Source organism: Buteo buteo, chromosome 13, assembly GCF_964188355.1.
Source record: "Buteo buteo chromosome 13, bButBut1.hap1.1, whole genome shotgun sequence".
Classification (NCBI taxonomy): domain Eukaryota; kingdom Metazoa; phylum Chordata; class Aves; order Accipitriformes; family Accipitridae; genus Buteo; species Buteo buteo.
This window is the reverse complement of record NC_134183.1, coordinates 15,007,354-15,028,549: the sequence shown is the minus strand read 5'-3', so window position 1 is coordinate 15,028,549 and position 21,196 is coordinate 15,007,354. Positions and strand designations below refer to the sequence as shown.

The following is a 21,196-nucleotide window of genomic DNA, read 5'->3' as shown; positions in this document are numbered from 1 at the left end:
AGCAAGGTGACAGTGCTGGAGGCTTTCCTGACTGGTACGAGGTTGGCACTTGGGAGCGGGTTTGTGACCGTTGCCAGTGGACACGAGCTGTCAGGGACAATCCATGCCTAATGCAAGGAGCAGGAGCTTGGGCTCTGCTGTCACTTTTCCCAGGTTGGACCAGATGATCTTTTGAGATCCCTCCCAGCCTCTGCTGTTCTATGATTCCCACCTGAGCCCATTGCAAGGTGCTGCAGCTGTAATCTCTTGCAGTGTTATCTTCAATGGAGGCTAACCCAAGATTACCTTCTTCCCACAAACACGTGAGCGTGACTTGATCTGTCCCGCAGACGGAAGTTGTGAGAAGGCAGATATGCCTGCAGCAGGTCAGGGGAAGGATGCCTTGGCCCCACAGCCTCTTGTGATCAGGTTGTGGACCTGTGCACCTCCTTTTCTTTGCCAAGGTTGAGAGGGATTGGGGGAGCAGAGAGGAAGACGACAGCAGAGTGGTGTGCATCGTTGGCTTTAGGGTTGGCAAGGGTGACAGGAGGCACTGACGGGGTGGTGCTTCACCAGGAGCATCTTGTCTGCACTACAGTAGAAGCGTTGCAGTGCTCTCTTCCTTGCACTTAACTGAGGGCCTGGTATGATAACTTTCTTCCTTCTTTCTCTTTAGGAGATGAATTAAAATGCAGCACACCACGTGCACAGAAGACAGGATCTACCATGCACTGGAAAGATGTCTACATGGGCTTAGCAGAGATGCTGTCTCCAGCAGATGGGCTGGTAGGTGACCTGTTAACCACAAGCTTGTTCTTCTGTCTGCATGATCTGCTGGCCTACCTGGGCACCTAGGTAAGCGAGAGCTGCTGGTGCTACTGGAAGCTCAGAGGCCTTTTCTCCCTTCCAACGTTCAAAGTTAGAGGTGGGAATCCAACCTAGTCAGTATTCCTGAGCTTCTTGTTGCGGTAGGAAGACGTACCAAGATGCTGAACAAGTCATGTTAGGTCTTACATATGTAAAGAGTCAGCAGAGAAGTCGTGCATCTTGCCAGTTGTCTGTGCATGAGATGGAGAGAGAGAAGCCTTCGTTCGCCATGAGGAAAGACTCCTTTGTGTAATCAGTCAGCCTTGCCTTGCTTTGATGCATGTAGTCCTCAAAACCTGTGGGCGTAATCTCTGTTACATTGTCAGAAGCAAGTGTGGAGATATTGTTATCGACTTTATTTAAATCTAGATCAGATACCATGGTGGCCATAAAGATGTGAGCCATGCTCAGAGAGCTGCGAAGGGATCTGGGATGGTGGTGGTGAGGGTAAAGCAGCAAGGAGCAGAAGTCATTTTTGAATATCATTTCGACCTCTCTTCCTCATGCTCACACTTGTAGGCTGCGATTATATCACTCCCAAATCCTCTTGTGGATGAAAGAAATGAAATGAATTTAGGGGGCTGTCAGATTCAGATTTCCTTTTGTCTGTGCAGTTCTTTCAACCCCTCTGCTTTTCTGTTTACTTATAAGTCAACAAAGAGATGCAAACGGTATCCGACCTGCTGCCAAATACTGGAGTAATCCCTTTCGCTGTGCCTGTTTCCACACACCCACCGGAGTGATGCCAGCTTCCCATGCTGTAGCATCACCCTGAGTCTTGGTTCATGCAGTTATGACCAGGACTCCTGGGTCCTTTTGGTCTCCCCACGTTCTGGGAAACAGGCCCTGAAGTGTGACCTACATTCCTGGTTCCTGGAAATGCGACCTTGCGTTTGGCACTGTTACACAGTGTGTGTCCAAAGGAGTTCATCTTGCCAAGCAATTCATTGTGCGCTGCATAACTCACCTCTTCCTGTAATTATAATTAATCAATTCCTGTGTCACTCACAAACTGCCCTTCTCTAATCCCAGCCCCTCAGCGCTGGTGTTTGTGTTAGGGTAGTCTTTAAAAAACGACTTCATAATTTTTCCGGCTCATTAGCAAAGACCAGACTATATGGGGCAGGGGTCGGCTGGTGGTGGACTCTGTTGGAAGCAGCGGTGCTGCCCAGTGATTCCTCATATCTAATGATTTTTCCCCCATCTCTTTGCCTGCTGGCTTTCAGTCCTCCTCATGTGGGTTTTGTGGGGTTTGGCAGAATGACCTGGCATTCCTGGGAGAATCTCAGGCGTTTTTACACATCAGAAAGTTCCCTTTCATCAAAAGCACTTGTGCTGTTGCCAAAAAATCTTCAGTGTGACTGGTGAACCTGGTTTCTACAGTCGTTGGTGGATGTGACATTAATAGCTTTGCTGTGCCCCGGCCCCAGGGTACTGCTTCTGGACAGCCCCCAGGGCAGCACTTCTTGGCCAACGCCTTTAGTGCTCTTCTGTGTGGGCTGTCCAGCCCTGCTGACTTTTAACATGTTTGCTTTGAAAAGCTGCTGTTTCACATCCTACCCCCTTGCAGTTGGAGTAGGAAGTATTTCGTTATTGCAGTAACATAGACGATTTAGGGAAAACAGAGATAATGTGCAGATGTACCTACACCCCTTAACAGTGTATCCTATTTCTTTTCAAAAACAGAGCAGAAATGTTTTCACATTCTTCTGCCTTCCCTCTGTTATAAGCAACGGTTTAATTACTGCTCTCCTGTGTCAGATCCAGGCGGTTATTTATGGCAGGGCTCTGTTCCTCATATAGTCAATGAATCCATCCATCTTGTTGTTAACTATACCATAGCCTTCTCCTTTCTTGTTTTTAACTTCTTATATCACTTCTATTTCCCAATTTATTTGCTTTCCCCTCCTTTTTACCATTTCCATACACAAAAATAATCCACACCATGTTGCAGCTTTTTGGGCTGAGATCTTGCTAGAGTTTTGTTCACTTTTAAATTATTTACTGCTTTATTTTTACATGATAATTTTGCAGGAGATTGCTCCAGAGTGGGTGAGTAATCGCTTCCAATGCATTGCTTCCACCTTGCATAAGTGACTGCATAGCTGAGGTCTGTGAAGTCAGCAAAGAGGAGAAGTGTGAGTGCTTTGGCCATTACAGATTTATACCCTGGATGAGCCCGTGGTCAGCTCTGGGGTCTAAACAGAAACTCTTTCCTGAACTGTAGCATTTATTGGAGGAACCAAATGAAAATTGTCTCTGACTCACAAAAAACCCTGTTAGAAGAGTGCTAGGAAAGGCAACCTTCTTTTCCTCCCAGAGACCCTCTTCAGAGAGTTTGCTTTCCTCCGTGTTGCTCGAGAGAGATGATAGTCAAATCGGAGTGTGCTAAAGGAAGAAAAATATGTTGTTTCTTGCTGGCGAGCAGTGAAACGGGGAGCCTTTGGTGAAGGAGAGTGCTGGGCTTGGGTCTGTCTGCTGGCGGTGTTGGGGATGCTGTACTGCGGTGTGAGAGGGGCTGGAGGATCGTGGTGGATGGGGAGCTGCTGGAGAGGCTGTAGGGCAGCCCAGTGCCTGAGAGGTCCCAGGGATGGGAAGGAGCTGTTGTGTCTCTGCCACGGGCCTGCACACAAGTTGGAGAGGATGAAGGATGCTGGTGAGGGAGGATGGATGAAAGTCACTGGTGAGCTGGAGAAGGAGAGGAGTGTTCAATGATAAGTCTCACGTGGTGCCCAGGGAGTTCAGTCTGCTCAGATCTAGAGAAGCTTAAGATCCTGCTCAGTTGTAGTCATCTAAATACCCGCATGGGGAATAAACAGAAGTCTAGTGTGGGGCTTCTCCAACTTAGTCACCAAGTAGTGAAATTCAGTGTCTGAAATGCTTCCAGCTCTAAGTGCAGAATTAAGGTGGACTAAACCTTACTAAACCTTGCAAATTTTAACCTTTGAACTGATTTCTCCAGGCTTGTGGTGGGTGTTCTTGCTGAAATCACTGCCCAGGCTGGGTGGAAGCACTTGGGGTGGCTCCAGCCCCGGGAGGTGCCGCTGTGCCCTGCTCAGGGGGCTCTAAGCAGGATGTGGAAGCTGCGGGTTGGACTGCTGTGCAGCGTGGGATGCATCCCAAGGGGATGCTGTGACTGCGGGGCTTTTGCTGTCTCCTGTGCTTTGGGCACTTCCAACACACGTACGTACAAACTGCTGCGAGTCGGCCCTTCCTCTGGGCAGTCCCTTGGAGAAAACCACCTTATTCTGGTGAGGACGTAGTGGAAATGGTGGGAGTGGGTCTGGGGGAGGGAGGAAATGGAGGCGTCTGCTTTTCACCCCTCCAACTGCGTCGCTTCTGATGGCACGAGGAGCCGATGCCCATCCTGGGCGCCGTGGGCGAAGGCAGCTTGGGCATGTGGTATTTCTGTTTTATTTCTTTTTTTTTTTCCGACTTGACAGTTGCCCCTATGAAAAGCGGTGGAGGGGAAATGTCAACCACTGAGGTCAGGAAGGAGCCGCTCTGGGAGGAGGGTATCTCGGTGCACTTCTCAGAAAAGAAATCGCGAAGCCTCATCCTTCCGAGGCCGCCCACGGGGCCGCTGCTGCCCGGCTCCTGGCACGCTGCAGGCATCCTCATCGACATCGATAGTGATCAAAGCGAGAGTGTGCGCTGCGCCTGAGCTCCCTCCCGAAGCGGGGGTCTCGCTGCAGCTTCTGCCCAGTGCTGGGTCCCTGCTTGGAGGCTTTGCTGTGGCTTTTGCTTTCCCAAAGGGAGACTTTTCTTTTGGGTCTGTGTCATGTTGGGCTCAGTCTAAGCGTGATGTGTAGGATGCTGGGATAAGCACAGCTTAATCCTGCTTTTGATGCAGGTCCGTGTGTAGCAGCCCCAGCATCCCAGAGCCAGGGCCGTGATATTCTCTGGGCTGCCCGTGTTGCTGGCGGATAAATCTGACTTATTCTCCACATATAAAAAAAAAAAAAATAGTGCTGGGTCGCTGTTTTAGTGGAGCAAAACCCGATGGATGAGCATGAGGGCAGGGTGGATGTAAGCAGGTTTTTTAGCTGTGGGGCTTCCCACTGCTGGGAGGCCTCTGGTGCCTCTTGTGACAAATTCATAGGATTTAGGGGCTGGAAGGTGAAGTTCTGGTTTGTGCTGCCTGCACAAGGTGCATCTTTAAAAGCTGATCTCAACACCTCCAGAGCCAGAGATCACCCAGCAGCTCCTGCATGGACCGCTCTCCTTTAAGGAGTTGAGCGGTTTGTGTGTGTAGTTTTACTTCTCACTTGCCGCAGCCAAGAGGCATGTGCCTGAGCTCCTCAAACCCTGTCTTGCTATGGGCTTAGGTGAGTGAGGTGAAGCGTTTCCCACCAACACAAGACTTGCCAGTGCTTGCACAACTCTATAGAGTGGGGGTAACAGGGAGCACAGCTCCTGCTTGCAGTGATGGCAGGGCGCATCCCTCCACTCGCCTTGGGGACATCCCAAGGCACCCCGGAGCTGCACGCTCCATGCAGATTTGGGGCCTCCCTTGCATCTCATAGTGAGAAATAGGTTTTTGGCAATTAAAGAGCAAGTACAAAGTCCAGGAGAAAGCCTGGTTCAAGCTTCCTGCATGCCCTCGTGCGCATCCCACCCTTCTCCACCCCAGGACAGGGAGGGTGCCTGGCGTGGTCTGGCGCTGCTGGTTTTGAGCATACCTGGCACAGTGGAATGAACCCAGTTTGGACTTCATGCTCTGTGCTGCTCTGACCTGGTGTAAAACACTGCTCCTGAGTTGTCCCTGTGATTTGTGGCCTGACCTGGAGAGGTGGCACGATTCACCATCCCAGCAAAGCAGCAGCGGAGCATCTGCTGGCGTGCACTGAGACAGAGGAGTGGCTGCAAATAAAACTTTCTGGAGTTGGCTTCTCACCTGGCTGCAGCCTCTCCCCGGCCTGGGAATAAACCAAGTGCTGCTCTGTAGTTCATAAAAGTCCCCAGGTGCTACTGCAGCACCCAGCTGTGTCCCAGGCGGACGCAGGACATCTGCAGAGGGATGCACACTTCCAGGCAGGTGGCTCCTTTCTGCTTTTAATATCACCTGGGGCTTTTGTTGCTGACCTTAGGAGCATCACCCTCCATGCCAAAATAACTTTTTTTTAGTCTGGATGCAGGGAAAATGGCTGCAGGGACTAACTCTGCTCCCAATGGTTGGAAAGTGGATGCTCATGACCTGGACAGTGTGCGGAGGGAAGGGAGTTCCCACCCATGGCTGGATGCGCTGTCCTGACTGATGCCTGGCCGTGCCAGACACTTCGCTTTGCCGCATGGTCTTTGTTTATTGTGTCTATGATTTCCGAGCTGCATTTTGTTCTTGAGACTATTTTTAGCCAGGATGCAGCTGTTTTGGTGTGTCTTTGGTTAATGCTGCTTTGCCAAATTTAGGAGCTCAGACCCTGGCAGCCTGCTGCTTCCCAGCACTGTTTAGCTTAATCCCAGCGTAATCCCAGTGCCTTGCCATGACCATGAGTTAAGCAGAAGTTCTGCTTATAGCAATGTTATTCAAATATACCTGGCTGCATACTTGTGCTTCAGCTCACAGTTCCTGTAGAAGACCCCAAAATGGGTCAGAAGACCTCAGGTCTGATTATAGTTGTAAGATGCTTCCCTGGAGCCCTGCCCTTGTCCCTGCTACCTGCCCGTCCCCATTCCCAGCTGGTTTGCCCCAGCTCCTCCCCAGGGAAGCAGCCCAGCGCCTCTCCCTCTGCCCCATTCAGCGCAGAATAACGCAGCGAGCCGCTGCTGCCGCAATTTCCTCCTCCCTCGCTAGAAGTGAGAGGAAGGAAAGAGCCTGCGTCTTGCTGGGCTATTTGTATTTGTGGTTACGCTCACGCAGGAAGCGGCATTCTCCTCGTCTGGCGATGCACCCCGACGAGGCTCGGCTCCGCTGCTCTCGTGGATCCTGCTCTGCGTGGCCAGGCTTCGCCCTGGGCAGCCGCAGCAGGGCTGGGTGCTCACGGGTGAGCTAATCCTCCCGGCCGAAGCAGGACGGGTTGCTTCAAGGCACCGTGTGAGCCCAGCTGCTTCTTGCCGAGGTCAGCAAAGCTCCCGCCGGTGTTGACCACTTCTGCTGGGCTGGTTGCTTTCTTGACTATCTCACAGGTGCTGGGGATTTCCCTGGAGGATGCCGTGCTCTGTGACAATATTGATTTATTTGAGGAATCTGCCGGAGTCATCCTAGGCAGAGCCATGGCTTTGTGCCATCGCGCTGGCTTGTGAAAGTGGCTCAAAGGAAAACTGGAGCATCACTGACTTAGCGGGTTGCTGTGGCTATGCCCTTGCTGACAAGATACCGCAATCTACGGTTGCGCTCTGGGTGTCAGCAAACCCAGCAAGGTGCCAGAGTACCAGAGGCAAATTAAAAATCGCAACTGTAATTAACAGCGAGTGCATCTGAGCTTCTTGGAAACTTTCCAGCAGGATCCTTCTCCGCTGGAAAATGTTGATTCATTGAAAGTAAAAAGTTGTGTGGCAGCAGGAGAGCTTTCCCATGGGGGAAGGTTCCTGCCCTGTTTATTCAGCTACAAGCTGGGCATAAAGCCACAGAAAAATAGTGTGTGTCCTGGTGAGCAAATGCCTGTCTATGGCGGGGGGGGGACGACAAGTGAACGCTGTTTTTGCAACCTTAGAGCTAGTTTTGCTTGTCTTGGCATTGGCCTTCTCCCAGCTGTGCCACGGCAGACCTCTCCCCTGGTTTAAATTCATCTTGTTTAACACCTAGAAGGTGCGTAAAGGTATTTTTATGGCATGTCTGTATGTTTGATGAATTTTTAGCCTCTGCAGCTGAGAATAAGGTTTGAGGGACAGACAGCATGGCCTGTAGATTTGTGATGAATACCGCTGTCCCCTTGCCAGCTCACGGTATCATTTCTTCCTTGTTAGCTCCAACGCGACAGCCAACACACGTGGGTTGATGTTTATGTTTCTGTGCTGCTTAATAGACCGTGTGAGTGAAAAGCAGCTGGTTTTATATTTATTTTTCCTCTCTGATCATTAGCCCTACTTCCCTGCAGTAAGAGATGCTCTGTTTCTCTTGGTTTTGCCTTTGGACTGAGACTGGAAGAGCCCTGGTGCCAGCACCCCCTGAACCATGCTATGGGCTGTAGCCGAGCTGTGTGGTGTCTGCACTGCATCCACTCTTGCTGAAAAAATCCATGGCAATGTGGGATGGGGGAGATGCAAACATGGACCCTTCTCAGATATTTGTTAGGCTGTTTGCTCGAAATTTCCCCTTAACTTTTTTCTACGGGGCTGTGTGTGATGCCCAGGTCCCTGGGGGGGGAGGAGGAGGAGGTGCTGCTCCCTCCTCGGTCTGCAGATCCTGGTCTGCCGGAGCCGGCGAGCACCACCTCCTCCCCTGGGATGCAGGGCCGGGATGAATGGAGGCACCCGGCAGCCTTTGCGCAGATCATTTCCTCTAAGACCATCTGGGAGGTGGCCCTGACCGCTAAGAAGAGCGATGGCCTCGGGAAACACCTTGGGCCATTGTCACCGGTTGGGTCCCAGCAGCGAGAGGCAGACGTCTGGAGACGGAGGCCAGGAGGGGTTCAATCAACTGGGGTGAAGGACCCTCCATCCCTTTGCATGGCAATTCTCCTCTCTCAATCTGGCTATCTTCTGGTGGGGTTTTAATACATTTAATGATAGTTTGAAGGTGCTAAGAGATGGAATAAATGCTGGGCACCCTTAACAACGATGCTGATGTGATGGTGCACCTCCAGGGCGTGGGGAAGCTGTTCAGGGGGATGCAGCATCTTCTCTCATGTGCGATGCAGCTGGAGGGGGTTGGATGTGTGCCCGATGGGGAGCTGAATTTTGCAGGGTTTGAGTGAGTTTATAGTTGGGATAGTACGTCTGGGGCATTTGAGCCTGGGGGAGGCAGGGCAAGGGGCCACACTGGTGGGTTTTCTGTGCTCAGGCAGAATGAAGGTGAGCGTCCACCCCTGCCAGGCACATGCCTCCGGCCTCTGCAGCACGCACGTGGCAGCGCAGTCGTGTTAGCTACCCAGCCTCCCCGGGGGAGAGGCATCCAACCTAGCCGAGTGCATTGGGCTGCGTGAGCGAGAGCACGAAGGTGCTCGGGTACGAAGCGATGCCGCTGAGATAAGCACCATTTGGTGAGATTACATCTGTCCAGAACGAGGGCATGAGGTTTTTTTTCCTCCACTGTGATCTGACGCAGGTGGCAAACACCTTCGCCCTGACCCCTTCCCGTTGTTGGTCCCTCCTGCAATGTTCTTGAACGGGGCTGTGAGTGACAGTGGCTCTGTCTCCCCTGCAGCCGGGCTGTGCCTGAACTGCTGGAGCCTGCAGGAGCTGGTGAGCCGAGACGCCGGCAACTACCTCATCCTCGTGGAGAAGATCCTCAGCAAGGCCAAAGAGGTGAGTCGGGAGGCTGCCGAGGAGGGCTGTGGGCTTTGAGGCAGTGTCAGCTCCGGGGCTTGACCAAAATGGAGTTTTGCAGAGCTTGGTAGGTGATTTTGAGTTGTGGTAAGGTATTGCTGGAGCACTGGAGCTTGAGGTGGGGTGATGCTGGGTCGGCAGGTCTGAAACTCTGGTGGGAGCAACCCTCTGTGTCCTGCTGGCTTTCAGCATGTGGGACCTACAAGGGAAAAACCAGCTCTGATATCTGCTCTTTGGGTACCACTGCAGATCCACGGGGAAGGGTTTTGATTTCCCAAAGTGCTGCTTGGCACCGTGCGGGGGCAGCCTGGGTCATGGGGCTGCGCGGATGGAGCCAGATTTCCCCAGACCTTCCCCTGGCGTAAACTGGGAGCTGCTAGTCCAAATCAGAGCAAATTGAAGGTTTCCTGTTGTTTTTGATGGAAACTTTGCTGCAGCTCTGCCGTGCTTCCTGCAGAGCCAGGAGTGGAGCTGGGACGCTGGGGACCACAGGCAGGGTTTGCACCATGTAGCAGCCCAGCAGGCAACAGTCAGGTCAAGCAGAACAGGGAGGCGAAACGGCAGTGGAGCCGATCGTATCGGCCTGCCACGGTCTCGTCATGTGCTGGAGAAGCTCGAGGCATCGTCAGTCAAGCAGGGTCACCCCAGGCTGTGGCTCGGAAGACCTCAGAGGAATCCCTTGATGTGGCAGGAAACAGTGATGTGTTTCCTAAATCCTCAGCGCTGGGATTCATGTGATGGGGTAAATGCTGCCTTTCATTTTTTGGGAAAGAAAGGCTTTCTAGCTGCCAGGGTGTCGAGCTGATACTAGTTAAGATAGCACAATTTGGTTTGATCCATTTATATTTTTTTAAATGGCTGGAATTGATCTAGTTGCAGATAGTGTTTTATTACATTAGGGTTTATTGCACTTCGTGCTGTGCTCATGAGCACGGGGAGACAGTGTCTGCAAGCGTATCCTTGAGTCATCACTGTGTCCATTGATGAAATAATTCTGCTGGCTATTCACTGGCAAAGGCTGGGCCAAAAATACGTGGTTTGCACCGTGCTGCCAAGCTTTGCTAGCCTCTTGCAGGGGATGAGCTGCCTGCTTGACTCTCCAAACTGCCTGCTTTGAGCCACTTTCATAGAATTTCATGCAACTCTGCAAGGATCAGGAGCATCGGAGGGCTAGGAGCTTGGCCAAATCTGGCTTCTCGAGCATAAAGGCAGAGTGGCAGCCTGTGCAGATCTGCCTGTCCTATCCATATGGGTTATACTGGGCCTTTAGGGGTTATTTTCCCATGGAGACAAGGGAATCTGCTGGGGCTGGTGCTGTGACAGTGCAGGTTGGGTGCTCGGCTGCACTGCCAGAGAGCCTCCCAGCACCTCCAATGATGCTTTCAGGTAACATTCATGGTGAGCAACCCAGCTTATCCTTCTGCCCTCTGGCTGTTTCCTACAGGTGCAGGAGAAGTGCGACTACGATCTCGTAATGCCCCTGGCTCTGCTGTTCTACTATGCGGTCCTGTATGTAAGTCTTGAGGCTGCTGCATGTAGCTTGATCCCAGCCCCCGGGGAGGCACGGGGTCTGGGGCCCTGTGAAGCTACACAGAACAGTCACCGAAATCGGGGTGGCTTTCGTCTGAAACATCATGGTCTGCTTTGATCAATTCATCTCAAAAAAAAAAGATCCTTTACGAATCTACAGGGATCAAGACCAAGCAACCGTTGCACAAGCTGTGAGATGAAAAAAAATGAGCTGCACTGTTTTTAAGCTTTTTATTTAAAGACGGGCTAATCAGAAAGGGAGACGGACAATATCTCTGTGCAGAGAAGGCAAATTTTTTTCATTACCCTTTATACTTGTGCAAAATATATGGGCAATGCTAATGAAAAGGAGGAGTGGAGCCTTCACAGGAAACACTTTTTTTGATTATTATTATTAGCACAATGCATCATTATCCCAAGGAAATCATTGCTGCCAGATCTTGCAAAAGCACAGGCTGTAATGCGATTCATCTGTATGGATCTGTGGTTGTTAAAAAGAAATGTATATATAGGCTTTGGCACGTGAGCTGCAGCCAGGAGGTTGGGAGGGTGCAGAGCGGATGAAGCTTTCTCAAAGCTGTGCCCAGTGGGGATCCTTTGACCCTTCCTTGGGAGAGGACAGGGTGTCAGAGGGTGAACCTCTGCTCCGATCCCACTTCTCCTTCTCCCACTTCCAGCCTAAACCCTCAAGTTTTTACGCAGCGCTCGAGGCCTGTGTCCTTGCTGCCTTTCTAACCGTGTCTCCCCGTCCCCCGCAGGCTCCTCACTTCCCACCAGGCTCCGACCTGCTCCTGAAAGCCGCCAGCATATACCACAGCTTCCTGACCTGGCCCGTGCCCTACTGCGACATCTTCCGCGAGCTGCTCACCTTCATCAGCAACGAGCTCAAGGCCCCCGGTAAGCACTCCTGCCCTGCCGTGGGGTTTTCACATGCTGCTGGCCCTGCTTCCCCAAAAACGCTCACTGCCATGAGCACCCCGTGTTTGTTCCTAAGAGTCTCCTGGTGTTGCTGTCTCATACCCTACTTGCTTCATGAATCTCTTGAGCGTGATGTCCACGTTTACCTTGTGCATCCTAGCTTTTCTAGGAGGTGAGGAGCTATGCCCTCCGTCCTCTAGATGATTTTTCCCTGGTGGTCCAGCACAGGGTGAGACCAGATTCCTCTGGAGGAGCAGGGCAGGGTTGTGTTTTCGGTGGCTGCCTTGTGTGCAAGGTGGTGGGAGCTTCCTAGGGACTCTCAGCTCTGGACCAGGGTGAATTAGCAAAATGTGTAACTATTTCCTGGCTGCCTTTCAGTCTGGTGGGTCTTTTCCATGGCAAAGCACGTGCTGGCTGCTCCTGCCCAGCCCTGGGCCTTGTTTGAGATGCTTGGTTTGAGATGCTCAGTGGTGTAACTGGGGTGATAACAGTGGGTCCATTCATTGACATCAAGGTGGCTGGAGCCTTCGAGCCTGCCCTTGCGTGGAGATTTCCATAGGGCTGAGGGACTCCCTGGCTCTTTCTTTACAGCCGAGACACTACCTTGTGATACGGCTTTGGGCACATCTATCGGCAGCAGCAGTGCTCCTTTTAATTAAGGACTCCTCATAGATGTCCTGTTGTTCCCAATGGAGCAGCTCTTCCAATTATTTCTAAAAGGCCCTTTCTCCTAATCTCTCCGTCTTTTGGTGGCTTATGGAGAGCTGTTATCACACAGAGCAGATTTCAGCCCTTGTTTAATCCTGCGCAGGGCCATGGCAGCAAGACTGGCTCTGAGCAGGACTTGGGAGGCCTTGGATGTGTACATGGGCTGTGGCTGAGGCTGGGGGTCCTTCCCCACGTCCTCAAACCAGGCAGCTGCTTTGGAGAGCCCTGACAGGGATGTGAAACATAGGGTCTCTGTCATGGCAGCAACATCCTGCGGAGATGGGACCTTGTTAGGTGCAGGTGGGATGAAAGATGCTTTCAAAGGAATAAAAAGATTAAAGAAAAAAGCCCCCAAACCCTCTGCAGTGTTGGCACTGGAGTAGCTGATTTACCCCCAGCTGAAGGACCTACCAGCATAAATGGCCATGGCCACCAGGCAAGGTCTGGCTGGGCTGTTGTGTTGTGTCTGGCCTCCAGCTCAGAGCTGCAGGACCAGTGCAGACGTGAGGATGCTCGTCCCATGCTGCTGCAGCTGTGGACTTTCTCAGCTCCTTCCTGGTCATTTATTACTGTGACACCAGTCGAGGCTGTGTTTTACAGACCCCTGGGAAAGCCCAAGTGCTGGGGGTGGTTTGCTACATCCTGCTCTTGTGCCATCACCACTGTCACTGGTGCCCGAGGTTGTGTGAGCTGGGGACTTTTGGTCCAAAAGTTTTTCCCCTCCTACAAGCATATGAGATTCCCCCACCCCTGGCAGAAGATGCCATGTGGGAGGTGTTGGCCTGCTGGGCTGGGCAGCCTGGTGCTGCCCCTCGCCCCAGCCTGTCCCCGCAGCTGGAGCCAGGAACAATGAGAATGTGTCCTCTGCTGGTAAGCTGGCCAAGCCCTTATACACTTGTTGCACGGCCTCTGTGACCTGCTGCGAGGCTGAAGCAAAAGGTTTCTATTGAGATGAGGGTAAATATTAACTGAAAACAAGCTGCTGACAATATTTGCCAAGAATGCAATAGCTTTTATCTGCAAACAGGGGCTGATGCCTCTGCAAGAGGGGTGAACACTGCCGTAAGCAGGGGGCCTGTGTGGATCAACATGGGCTGCCTGTGGGTGCTGGGCAATCCCCCTGCCTTGGGTGCTGCTCTCAGGCTGCTGAACAGCAGCTGGGGTTCGGATGTGGCTGCCTGCAGTAATAAGGGTGCTGGATCTTGTGGATACCATAAAATCTTTCCCAAGATGTACCCCAGTCCTGCTGTTTGGGGGTGTACACGGGCTTCACTGTTGCCACCCAGTCCAGGTCCATCCAATGTCACCTGGCTGGGGTTCCCTAAGGCGTCCTGGGGACAGTCCCAGGGAGGCATCCAGGGACTTGGGCTGCCCATGCCAGCCTGTCTTCTGCTGGGGCCAGTCTGGGCTCCATCCCTGCGGGAGAGAAGGTGGCGGTGACCTGCTGTCCATAAGTGAGATCCAGGGCCTGGGGTGCTAAAGCAAGTGGCAGAAGCTGCTAAATATCATCCATGCAATTCACATTCTACATCAGCAGTGAGGAAGAAGGGACTGGGGATGTAGCAGCTCTCCTGTCCTGTCCTTTGGTTGCTTTCCTGTCACTCTGGGCTTCCTTGCTCCTGGGCTGGTGACCTTACATGGTGGCTGTGCCTTGTCCCCATAAGGACTTTTGGTGTTGCCCTGTCTGCTCTGGGCAGCAGCTCAGCCAGGTCAGCACCGCGTTAGGATACAAATTCGATGTGCTCCTGAGGCAGAGCGGTCTGCAGTGGTGCCACGTCTCATGTCCTCTGCTCTCTCCCCCAGGGATCTCTTTCCAGAGGCTGGTGAGGACAGAGCAGGGGCTGCCTGTGAAGAACTACCAGAGCTCCACCGTGTAAGTGTGGCCATGGGCGCTGCTGGTGCCTCTCCGTAGCATCCCCAGTCTCACGCTGCTTAAGATGTAACGATGTGCCGGGGAGGAGAGCTGGATAGCTGGGCTGAGCTGTGGGAAGAGACAAAGAAAGTGGCTGTGGCATTTCCACAGCTGCGGGTCAGGGTGTGCGGGCTCCCCGTGTCAGTTTTCCCACAGCCCTGCTTACTGCAGGGCTTCAGATCTGGGTGAAAACAGCTGGGGAAGGCAAAGTCTCCTCCACAGGGAGTTGCTGATCTTGGCACATGTTGGAGAACAGCCAGCAGACGCTTTGATCTGCGTGTTTGGGAGCCACTACCCCAAGGGGGTCAGAAGCGAGTCCGTCCCAGTACAACGATTAATGAAAGCCTTCCAGCTCTGAGCACAGTCACCTTATTCGAGGGCCAAACCTTTCCTCCTGCCATTTCCTCCTCATTTGTAAATAGGAAAATGAGCCCAGGTGGTGTGTGCCCTTCCTGGCTGCCGTGCCAGCCCCAGCCGCAGGGACAGTCCTTCGTGCATAGCCGCCCCCAACTCTGTGCAGGAGGGGTGTCCTGCTGTTTTGGCTTGTCCACTCATGCTGTGCAGCTCTGGAGCTGCACCTGTATCCCACCCAGCTGCACTGGTGCTGCTGTGTTGCTTTCCCAGTACAGCTCTGCTGCTCTACACGCTTATACAGGTGCAAGTGCAACCACAGATGACTTACAGCAGAATGGCTGTATTTGCATAAAAAGCCCTGAAAACCTGGCACAAAGCCGTATGCAAGCTGAACCTTGGGCTTAGTGAAAGCTTGTGCCCGTTGCCTGAGCTTTCTAGAACCAAGCACACCACAGCACATCCTTAATTCAGAGCCATTTTTGCTCACTGAGCTGGATTGCTCTCATCCATGAACAGAAGCACATGCTCGATGGGCTGCAGGTTTGGGAATTCAAAGCCTGTGGATATTCATGTTGTGGTCCACGGCAAAAATGCAGCTGAAGGATGTGGCTCTTCTCATTAAAGCCCAGAAGTGATGCTCTGATCTGCATCTTGCAGGGGGAAGATGCCTCAGGGGGATTTTCTACCCTCTGCTTCATTGCATGTGCTGGATGTCCAGTTAGGGCAACTGGCTGCTGGGCCAGAGCCCTGTCTGGGGTTGATTGAACAATTATTGGAGATATTGCAGATGTGGGAGGAGAGATGGTGCTGAGGAGCAGGGTGGAGGATGCTCATCTGTTACCCGCTGCCTGCCCATAGCTGGCACTGCAGCATGGGCCTGGCACCCCTGCACAGCCCCGTGACCCTCCGGCTGTGGCTAACCCAAGAGGATGCTGCTGTCTAATCTGAATTTGTCCAAGACTTTCATGTGCCACCAGCATCTGAGCCTGGCTGTCCCGGTCTAACCTCCATCCCCTTGTCCCTAGAACGGTGCTGCTGCTCAACCGCTCTGAGGTGCAGAGCGAGTTCCTCTCCATCGCTGAGAAGCTGAGCGCTAGCGAGCACCCGCAGCGTGCCACGCTCGTTGTGCTCCTGGAACACCTCTACCAGGCCAACTTTGGCACCCGCTGTGACCTGGACAGCCTACACCGCCTCCTGAAGGTAGGCTCAGAGAGCTTTGACTTCGGTAATGCTGCGATGCCATTGGGAGCAGTTTCATGCAGTTGGCTGATGGATTTCCTGACCAAAATAATACTTGATCGACAGAAGAAAAAAAGTTTTGATAACTTCTTGTAGGAAAAAGGTGTCTCTTCCTTCTCTTCTCAGGTTAGACCTGAGGTCTACATTTGTGTTTTGTGAAGTACGTGGGGGGTCACTCACCTTTTACTCTTTTCCCCATCCCTAAGTGGAGAGAGGACGTGCCCCCAGATTTGAAATGCAGCAAAAGCGTTCATTTGACCAAAGAAACACTTTGCTTTGATGTTTGGGGGGCAGAGGGGCAAAAAATTGTGAAGAAAACCCATTAGGTGTTTTCAAACACATTTTTTTTCTTTGCAGAAGTTTTGGGGGACTTGAAAGGGGTAGGAGGAAGTGAGTTACTCAGTGGTAGTTAGTGATCCTGCCCAAAGACCTGTGTGTTGCCTCTATGGAGGGACCCCCTCAATCTCTCACCTTGGCTCTGCTCCCCCCAGTCCAAGACGCTGGAAGAGCTCTCGGAGATCTATGCCAGTGCCGCTGACGCACAGGAGATTGCAGCCACCAGCAGTGACCCTGTCCTGGCCCGGGAGCAGCTGCAGTCTGTGCTGCGGGACATCGCTGGGGCCGCATCCTTTCCTGCCATCGCCGGTGAGAAACCCCCCCATACTCCTCTTTTTCCTCCAGGGTTTTCTGCCGGCTCAGCCCCTGCAGTGGTGAGGAGCAGTTTTGCAAAGTTGCAACCTAGCACAACAACAACTACAGCAAAAAAAACCCACCAACCCAGGTCCTATTTCATAACCACATGGTGAACCAGAAATGGTTTGTCATCCTTCATTAAAACAGGACAAAAAAAAATTCTCCAGCCTTTGTGGGTGACATGAAAACTTTAAATCAGAAACCAATGGTAACAGTGGTGTCTGATGGCTCTTAGAGGTGTAAAATGTCCCCTCGTCCCAATTGCATGCAACTTCATGGGGATAACGACAGCAGCATTGGTGTTCTGCATGACCTGGGCTGCCCAAAACATGTACGTGGGGTGGATGGCATCTCCCACCGGCCAGGAGCGCTGTCAGGAGCAGTATTGGGGGACCCTGCAAACTAACTCCTCTCCCTCCTCTCTTCCCAGGTGAGGCTCAGCCCCGCAAGCTCCACACCATCCCCATCCCCACCGCTCGCTGCTACACTTACAGCTGGGATCAGGATAACTTTGGTAAGCAGAGAGGATCCCCTATCCCTCCTAGTGAGACCGGAGCCCTCTGCTCCTCCATCACAGGGGTTGTTGAGCAGCATTTCAGCTTGGCTGGGGCTGCCACGTTCAGCCGGGTATATGACACAAACTGTGGCCAGAGCCTGAAAGAGCCGATAACAAATGTTTGGTGTTGGAGGGAGAGGTAACACAGTGGATGCCAGCGTCCCCTAGATGGGAAAGGATGTACATGTCAGCTTGGGCATGATGCCTGCTGTGATCCCAAGTAAAGACCTCATCCGAGCGGTAGGCACAAGGCACTGGTGGCCCCAAAACACGTGTTGCCAGAGACAAATCATTCAGGGCTTTATCTCCTGGGCAAAGTCGTGCCTTGCATAAAGCTGGAAGCGGTGCATTGCACCCGAGTCTGTGGTGATATTGGTACGAAGGGAGACCTTGCTTGGTAGAAAGCTCGTCTGCAAGGAGTAAACCTTGCTCGTGCCCTGGAAATAATTGTTGCTAAAAAAGCCTGACCACACTGAAATGTCGGGGCTCTGTGGGGCTGACATCCCTTGGCTGTTGCAGCTCTTCCCCCACCCACAGCAGGGATCGCCACGAAGCAGGTCCCTTTGCCGTGCTCTCGGCCCGGCCGCAGCAGTTTTGCAGGGGAAGCAGCGGCTTCTCCTTCTGCTGAGCTGGTCTCTCCAGCTTCTCCATTCCTGGAAGACCTTTTCTGTTCCTGTGTAGGTTTAGTGTTTTTTGCCTGCTGGCCCCAGCAAGCTGGACCAGAGCTCTGGTTTGGGCTTTGCAGTGAGTCCAGCCTTGCCAGGAGGCCACCCGCAGTGGGGTGATTCGGGGTTCAATTAGCCAAATACCTTGCTTTCCTCCTGCCCTCTGGTTAAACCCGAATCAGACGTGAGCATGTTGTGAAATCTGTGTAGGAAGAAAGCAAAACCCCAACTGGTGTTTGTCTTTCGAGAACCCAAACAGAATGTGACCTCAAGGAGAGAAACACGTTTTGTTTTGCATTGCATCTGAGTGCCTTATGGAAATCTAAAAATGTTCAGTAGGAGGTTTTCAGCTCCTTGTTTGAAACCGTGCAGGATCAAGGACAGCATTGGCCACGCTGTAGTTGTGTTGTTGTCTGGGGTCATCGCATTTCCAGTGGTTGTGCTAGAGCCTGTACCAGACATGATCTCCCTCTGGTCAACTTTCAGATATCCTCAATGATGTCCTCAGCAAAGAGTGCAGCGTTGTTGAGCCCATGGCCTCCGAGAACGAGGAGGATGAAGAGGAAGAGGAGGAGGTGGAAACTGACGGCTGTTTCCCCGAGCGGGACTCACTGCTTTCCCCCATCTGTGCCATTTCCAAAGATTCTGTGTACTCGGCGCTGTCAGAGGAGGGATCTAAGCCCTCACGAATGTCCCTCTTCACCACCTCCAAGGACTCCATCTCGGAGCTGACGGTGGTCTCCAGAAAGTCCCTGAAGTCATTCGTCTCCAGTCTGAAGGACTGCATGGACAGTGGGTATGCGGAGGACAGCGACGAGAGCTCCCTGGACATGGTGGGGAGGTCGGACCTGAAGGTAGAGAAGACCCACCACAAATACAGACACACGCTGACCAACAAGATCTACAAACTGTTCAAGAGCAAAAGCCAGCTGGTCTTGAGGAGGGACCTGAAGGACTGCCCGGACATGGGCTCGCTCTCGCTGCCCCTGCGCCGGGCTGAGAGCCTGTGCACCCCCCAGGCCAAGCACCGTGTCCCGGCACGCTCCCGGCGCGCTCACTCGCTGCCGCAGCACGTCCTGAGCCAGCGGCTGCCGGCCTCGCTCGCCCCGCGGCACCTCAGCCTCCACCGACGGCCCTTCCTCAGCTACGACGAGGACGCCAAGGTGTCCACGCTGCGCGTTGTGGTCTTCGGCTCTGACCGCATCTCGGGGAAAGTGGCCCGAGCCTACAGCAACCTCAGGTGAGCCGGGTGGTGCGGGGGATCCGGCAGCAGGTACCCAGCCTGCCGGGATGCTCCGGAGAGCTTTGCTTACCCAGCCCTCTCCCACCTTCTCCTAGGCTCAAGGAGAGCACCTGCCCCTCACTGACAAGGTACTTCAAGCTGCAGTTTTTCTACGTCCCCGTGAAGAGGAGCTGCTTGGCTCCATCAACCCCACTGATGCATCCCTCCCCGTCCCTGGGGGACCCACAGCTCCGGGCCTCAGCACAGACGGTAGGTGTCCTGCTCGCCGCGGGACTTGTGGTGCCACCGGCGCTCTGCTTGGCCCTGAGAGTGGTGTGCGAGGAGGCCAGCAGGGCAGGCTGAGGGGAGCGTTGGCGTCTCTTCCACCAGCCCCAAACATGGGTTGAGGAGCCTGGGGGGACCCCCGGAGTCACCCCAGTGTGTTTGGTTTCAGGATCCCACCTTGTCTGGGATGGAGAGCAGCACCAACGACGTCTCCCACTACATCGGCATGTTGGACCCATGGTACGAGCGGAACGTTCTTGGGCTGATGAACCTGCCCATGAATGTCCTGTGTCAGGTACGTGCATGCTGGCTGGTAGGGCTTGGCATCCCCCTTCCCTGAGGTACAGGGGAGCTGAGCGGAGAGCTTCTGCTTAGCACCGGGCCACCACGATCCTGTACAGGAGGCTGTGCTACAGGGACGTGGGATGGAGATGGGGGCATTCCTGGTGGCCAGGAGGAAGGTTTCTGTCCCCAGTGGGGTGGGACGGCCAGTTCTTGGCCTTGGGCTGTGGTTACCCCATACCCCATCAGGCTTGCGACTTACTCTCTCACCACAGTCTGCCAAGCCAGAGGCTGAGCCCCAGGAGGACTCCCAGGAGCAGCTGCCCATCCTGGCAGACATGATCCTCTACTATTGCCGCTTCGCCACGCGCCCCGTCCTGCTGCAGCTCTACCAGACAGAGGTAGGCAAAGGGGCTCGGCCCCGTCTTGGTGAGGGGGAAAGAGGGATCTTCTGCCTGTGCCACCAACTCAGGACCTGCCTGTGAAGCAGTGGGTTGTGGCACAGCCACCACGTGCTGGTACGGTGGAGCTCCGTCTCCTCTTATTCTCCGGGTGCCCACGGTGCTTTGGCTGACGCTCAGGGATTGAGAGCGTGCAGGTCCTGCCCAGATGATCCTTAAGTCACACAAGCAATTTTCCATCCAAACACCTTTCCCCATGACACAAAGCGACTCCCGTCAGTGCTGACAGGTTACTCACATTGCTGGAAGTCCCTCTAGGCTCTGCTTTCCAAACCAAGCCCCTCCACGAAGCCTATTTTCCACACCCTGCAGTGTGCACGGAGCCGACGTGGTGGGGAAGGTTGCATGCGTGGCTGCAACAACTGCTTTGGTGCTGTGGCACAGGACCGGCTGCAGTGGGGATGTGGCAAGCAGAGTTGCTGCTGTTCATGGGATTTGTGTCACCTGAAGCGATGCCCAGATCCTGCTGTTAGGCTCATCGTGGGTTTTCTTTCCAGTGGATTGGGGAGTTTCTTTAAAAATTAGGTTTTGGGGTTGTTTTACTTGGTGGTGGTCTGTTAAAACAGTCTGAAGTACAGCTAAAGGCAAGTGTCACCCAAGGCAGTTGTTGAAAGGTGTATTTTGAAAACATGAAAGGATTTTCCCAAACTGACCTGTTTCCTGTAGAAAGGAGTAAGAGGGGTGAACATTGCCTGGCACGGGCTGGGTCTCCTCACCACCACATCTTCACTCTTCTCCCTGTGGCAGCTCACCTTCATCGGGGGAGAAAAGATGACCGAAGTCTTCATCCATTCCCTCGAGCTGGGCCACTCAGCAGCCACACGAGCCATCAAGGCATCAGGTCTGTAGCTGATTCTGCACCTTCAGCCTCAGGGTGGAGGTCTGCAAACCACTGGGCTGGGAGAGAAATGGAAAGAGGTGTCTGAGCCCAGGCTGCATTGTGAGCAAAGATCCAGACATCTTTTCACAAATTTGGAAGTAAAGCATCATAATTCTTGCATTCCTCTTCAGCAAAGAAGCCATGGGAATGCTGTGTTGTTTTTACTGCTGTTAACTCTAAAACGTATTTGCAATAAAACAGCTTCAAGTCCATTTCCC

The 21,196-nt window shown here is 53.1% G+C and overlaps 1 protein-coding gene across 3 annotated transcripts in view; it reads left to right on the top strand.

Moving 5' to 3' along the window:
• PIK3R5 (phosphoinositide-3-kinase regulatory subunit 5) overlaps positions 1-21,196 on the top strand; it is a 62,853-nt gene that overhangs the window by 34,112 nt on the left and 7,545 nt on the right. For all 3 annotated transcript variants that reach the window (XM_075044861.1, XM_075044859.1, XM_075044860.1), the window contains exons 2-14: positions 656-765; positions 9,152-9,252; positions 10,718-10,786; positions 11,562-11,700; positions 14,233-14,302; positions 15,721-15,895; positions 16,426-16,579; positions 17,058-17,141; positions 18,335-19,088; positions 19,187-19,340; positions 19,525-19,650; positions 19,913-20,038; positions 20,846-20,939. In XM_075044861.1, the coding sequence (XP_074900962.1) occupies positions 669-765; positions 9,152-9,252; positions 10,718-10,786; positions 11,562-11,700; positions 14,233-14,302; positions 15,721-15,895; positions 16,426-16,579; positions 17,058-17,141; positions 18,335-19,088; positions 19,187-19,340; positions 19,525-19,650; positions 19,913-20,038; positions 20,846-20,939 (2,143 nt within the window). In that variant the 5' untranslated portion in view covers positions 656-668. The remainder of the gene's footprint in view (positions 1-655; positions 766-9,151; positions 9,253-10,717; positions 10,787-11,561; positions 11,701-14,232; positions 14,303-15,720; positions 15,896-16,425; positions 16,580-17,057; positions 17,142-18,334; positions 19,089-19,186; positions 19,341-19,524; positions 19,651-19,912; positions 20,039-20,845; positions 20,940-21,196) is intronic.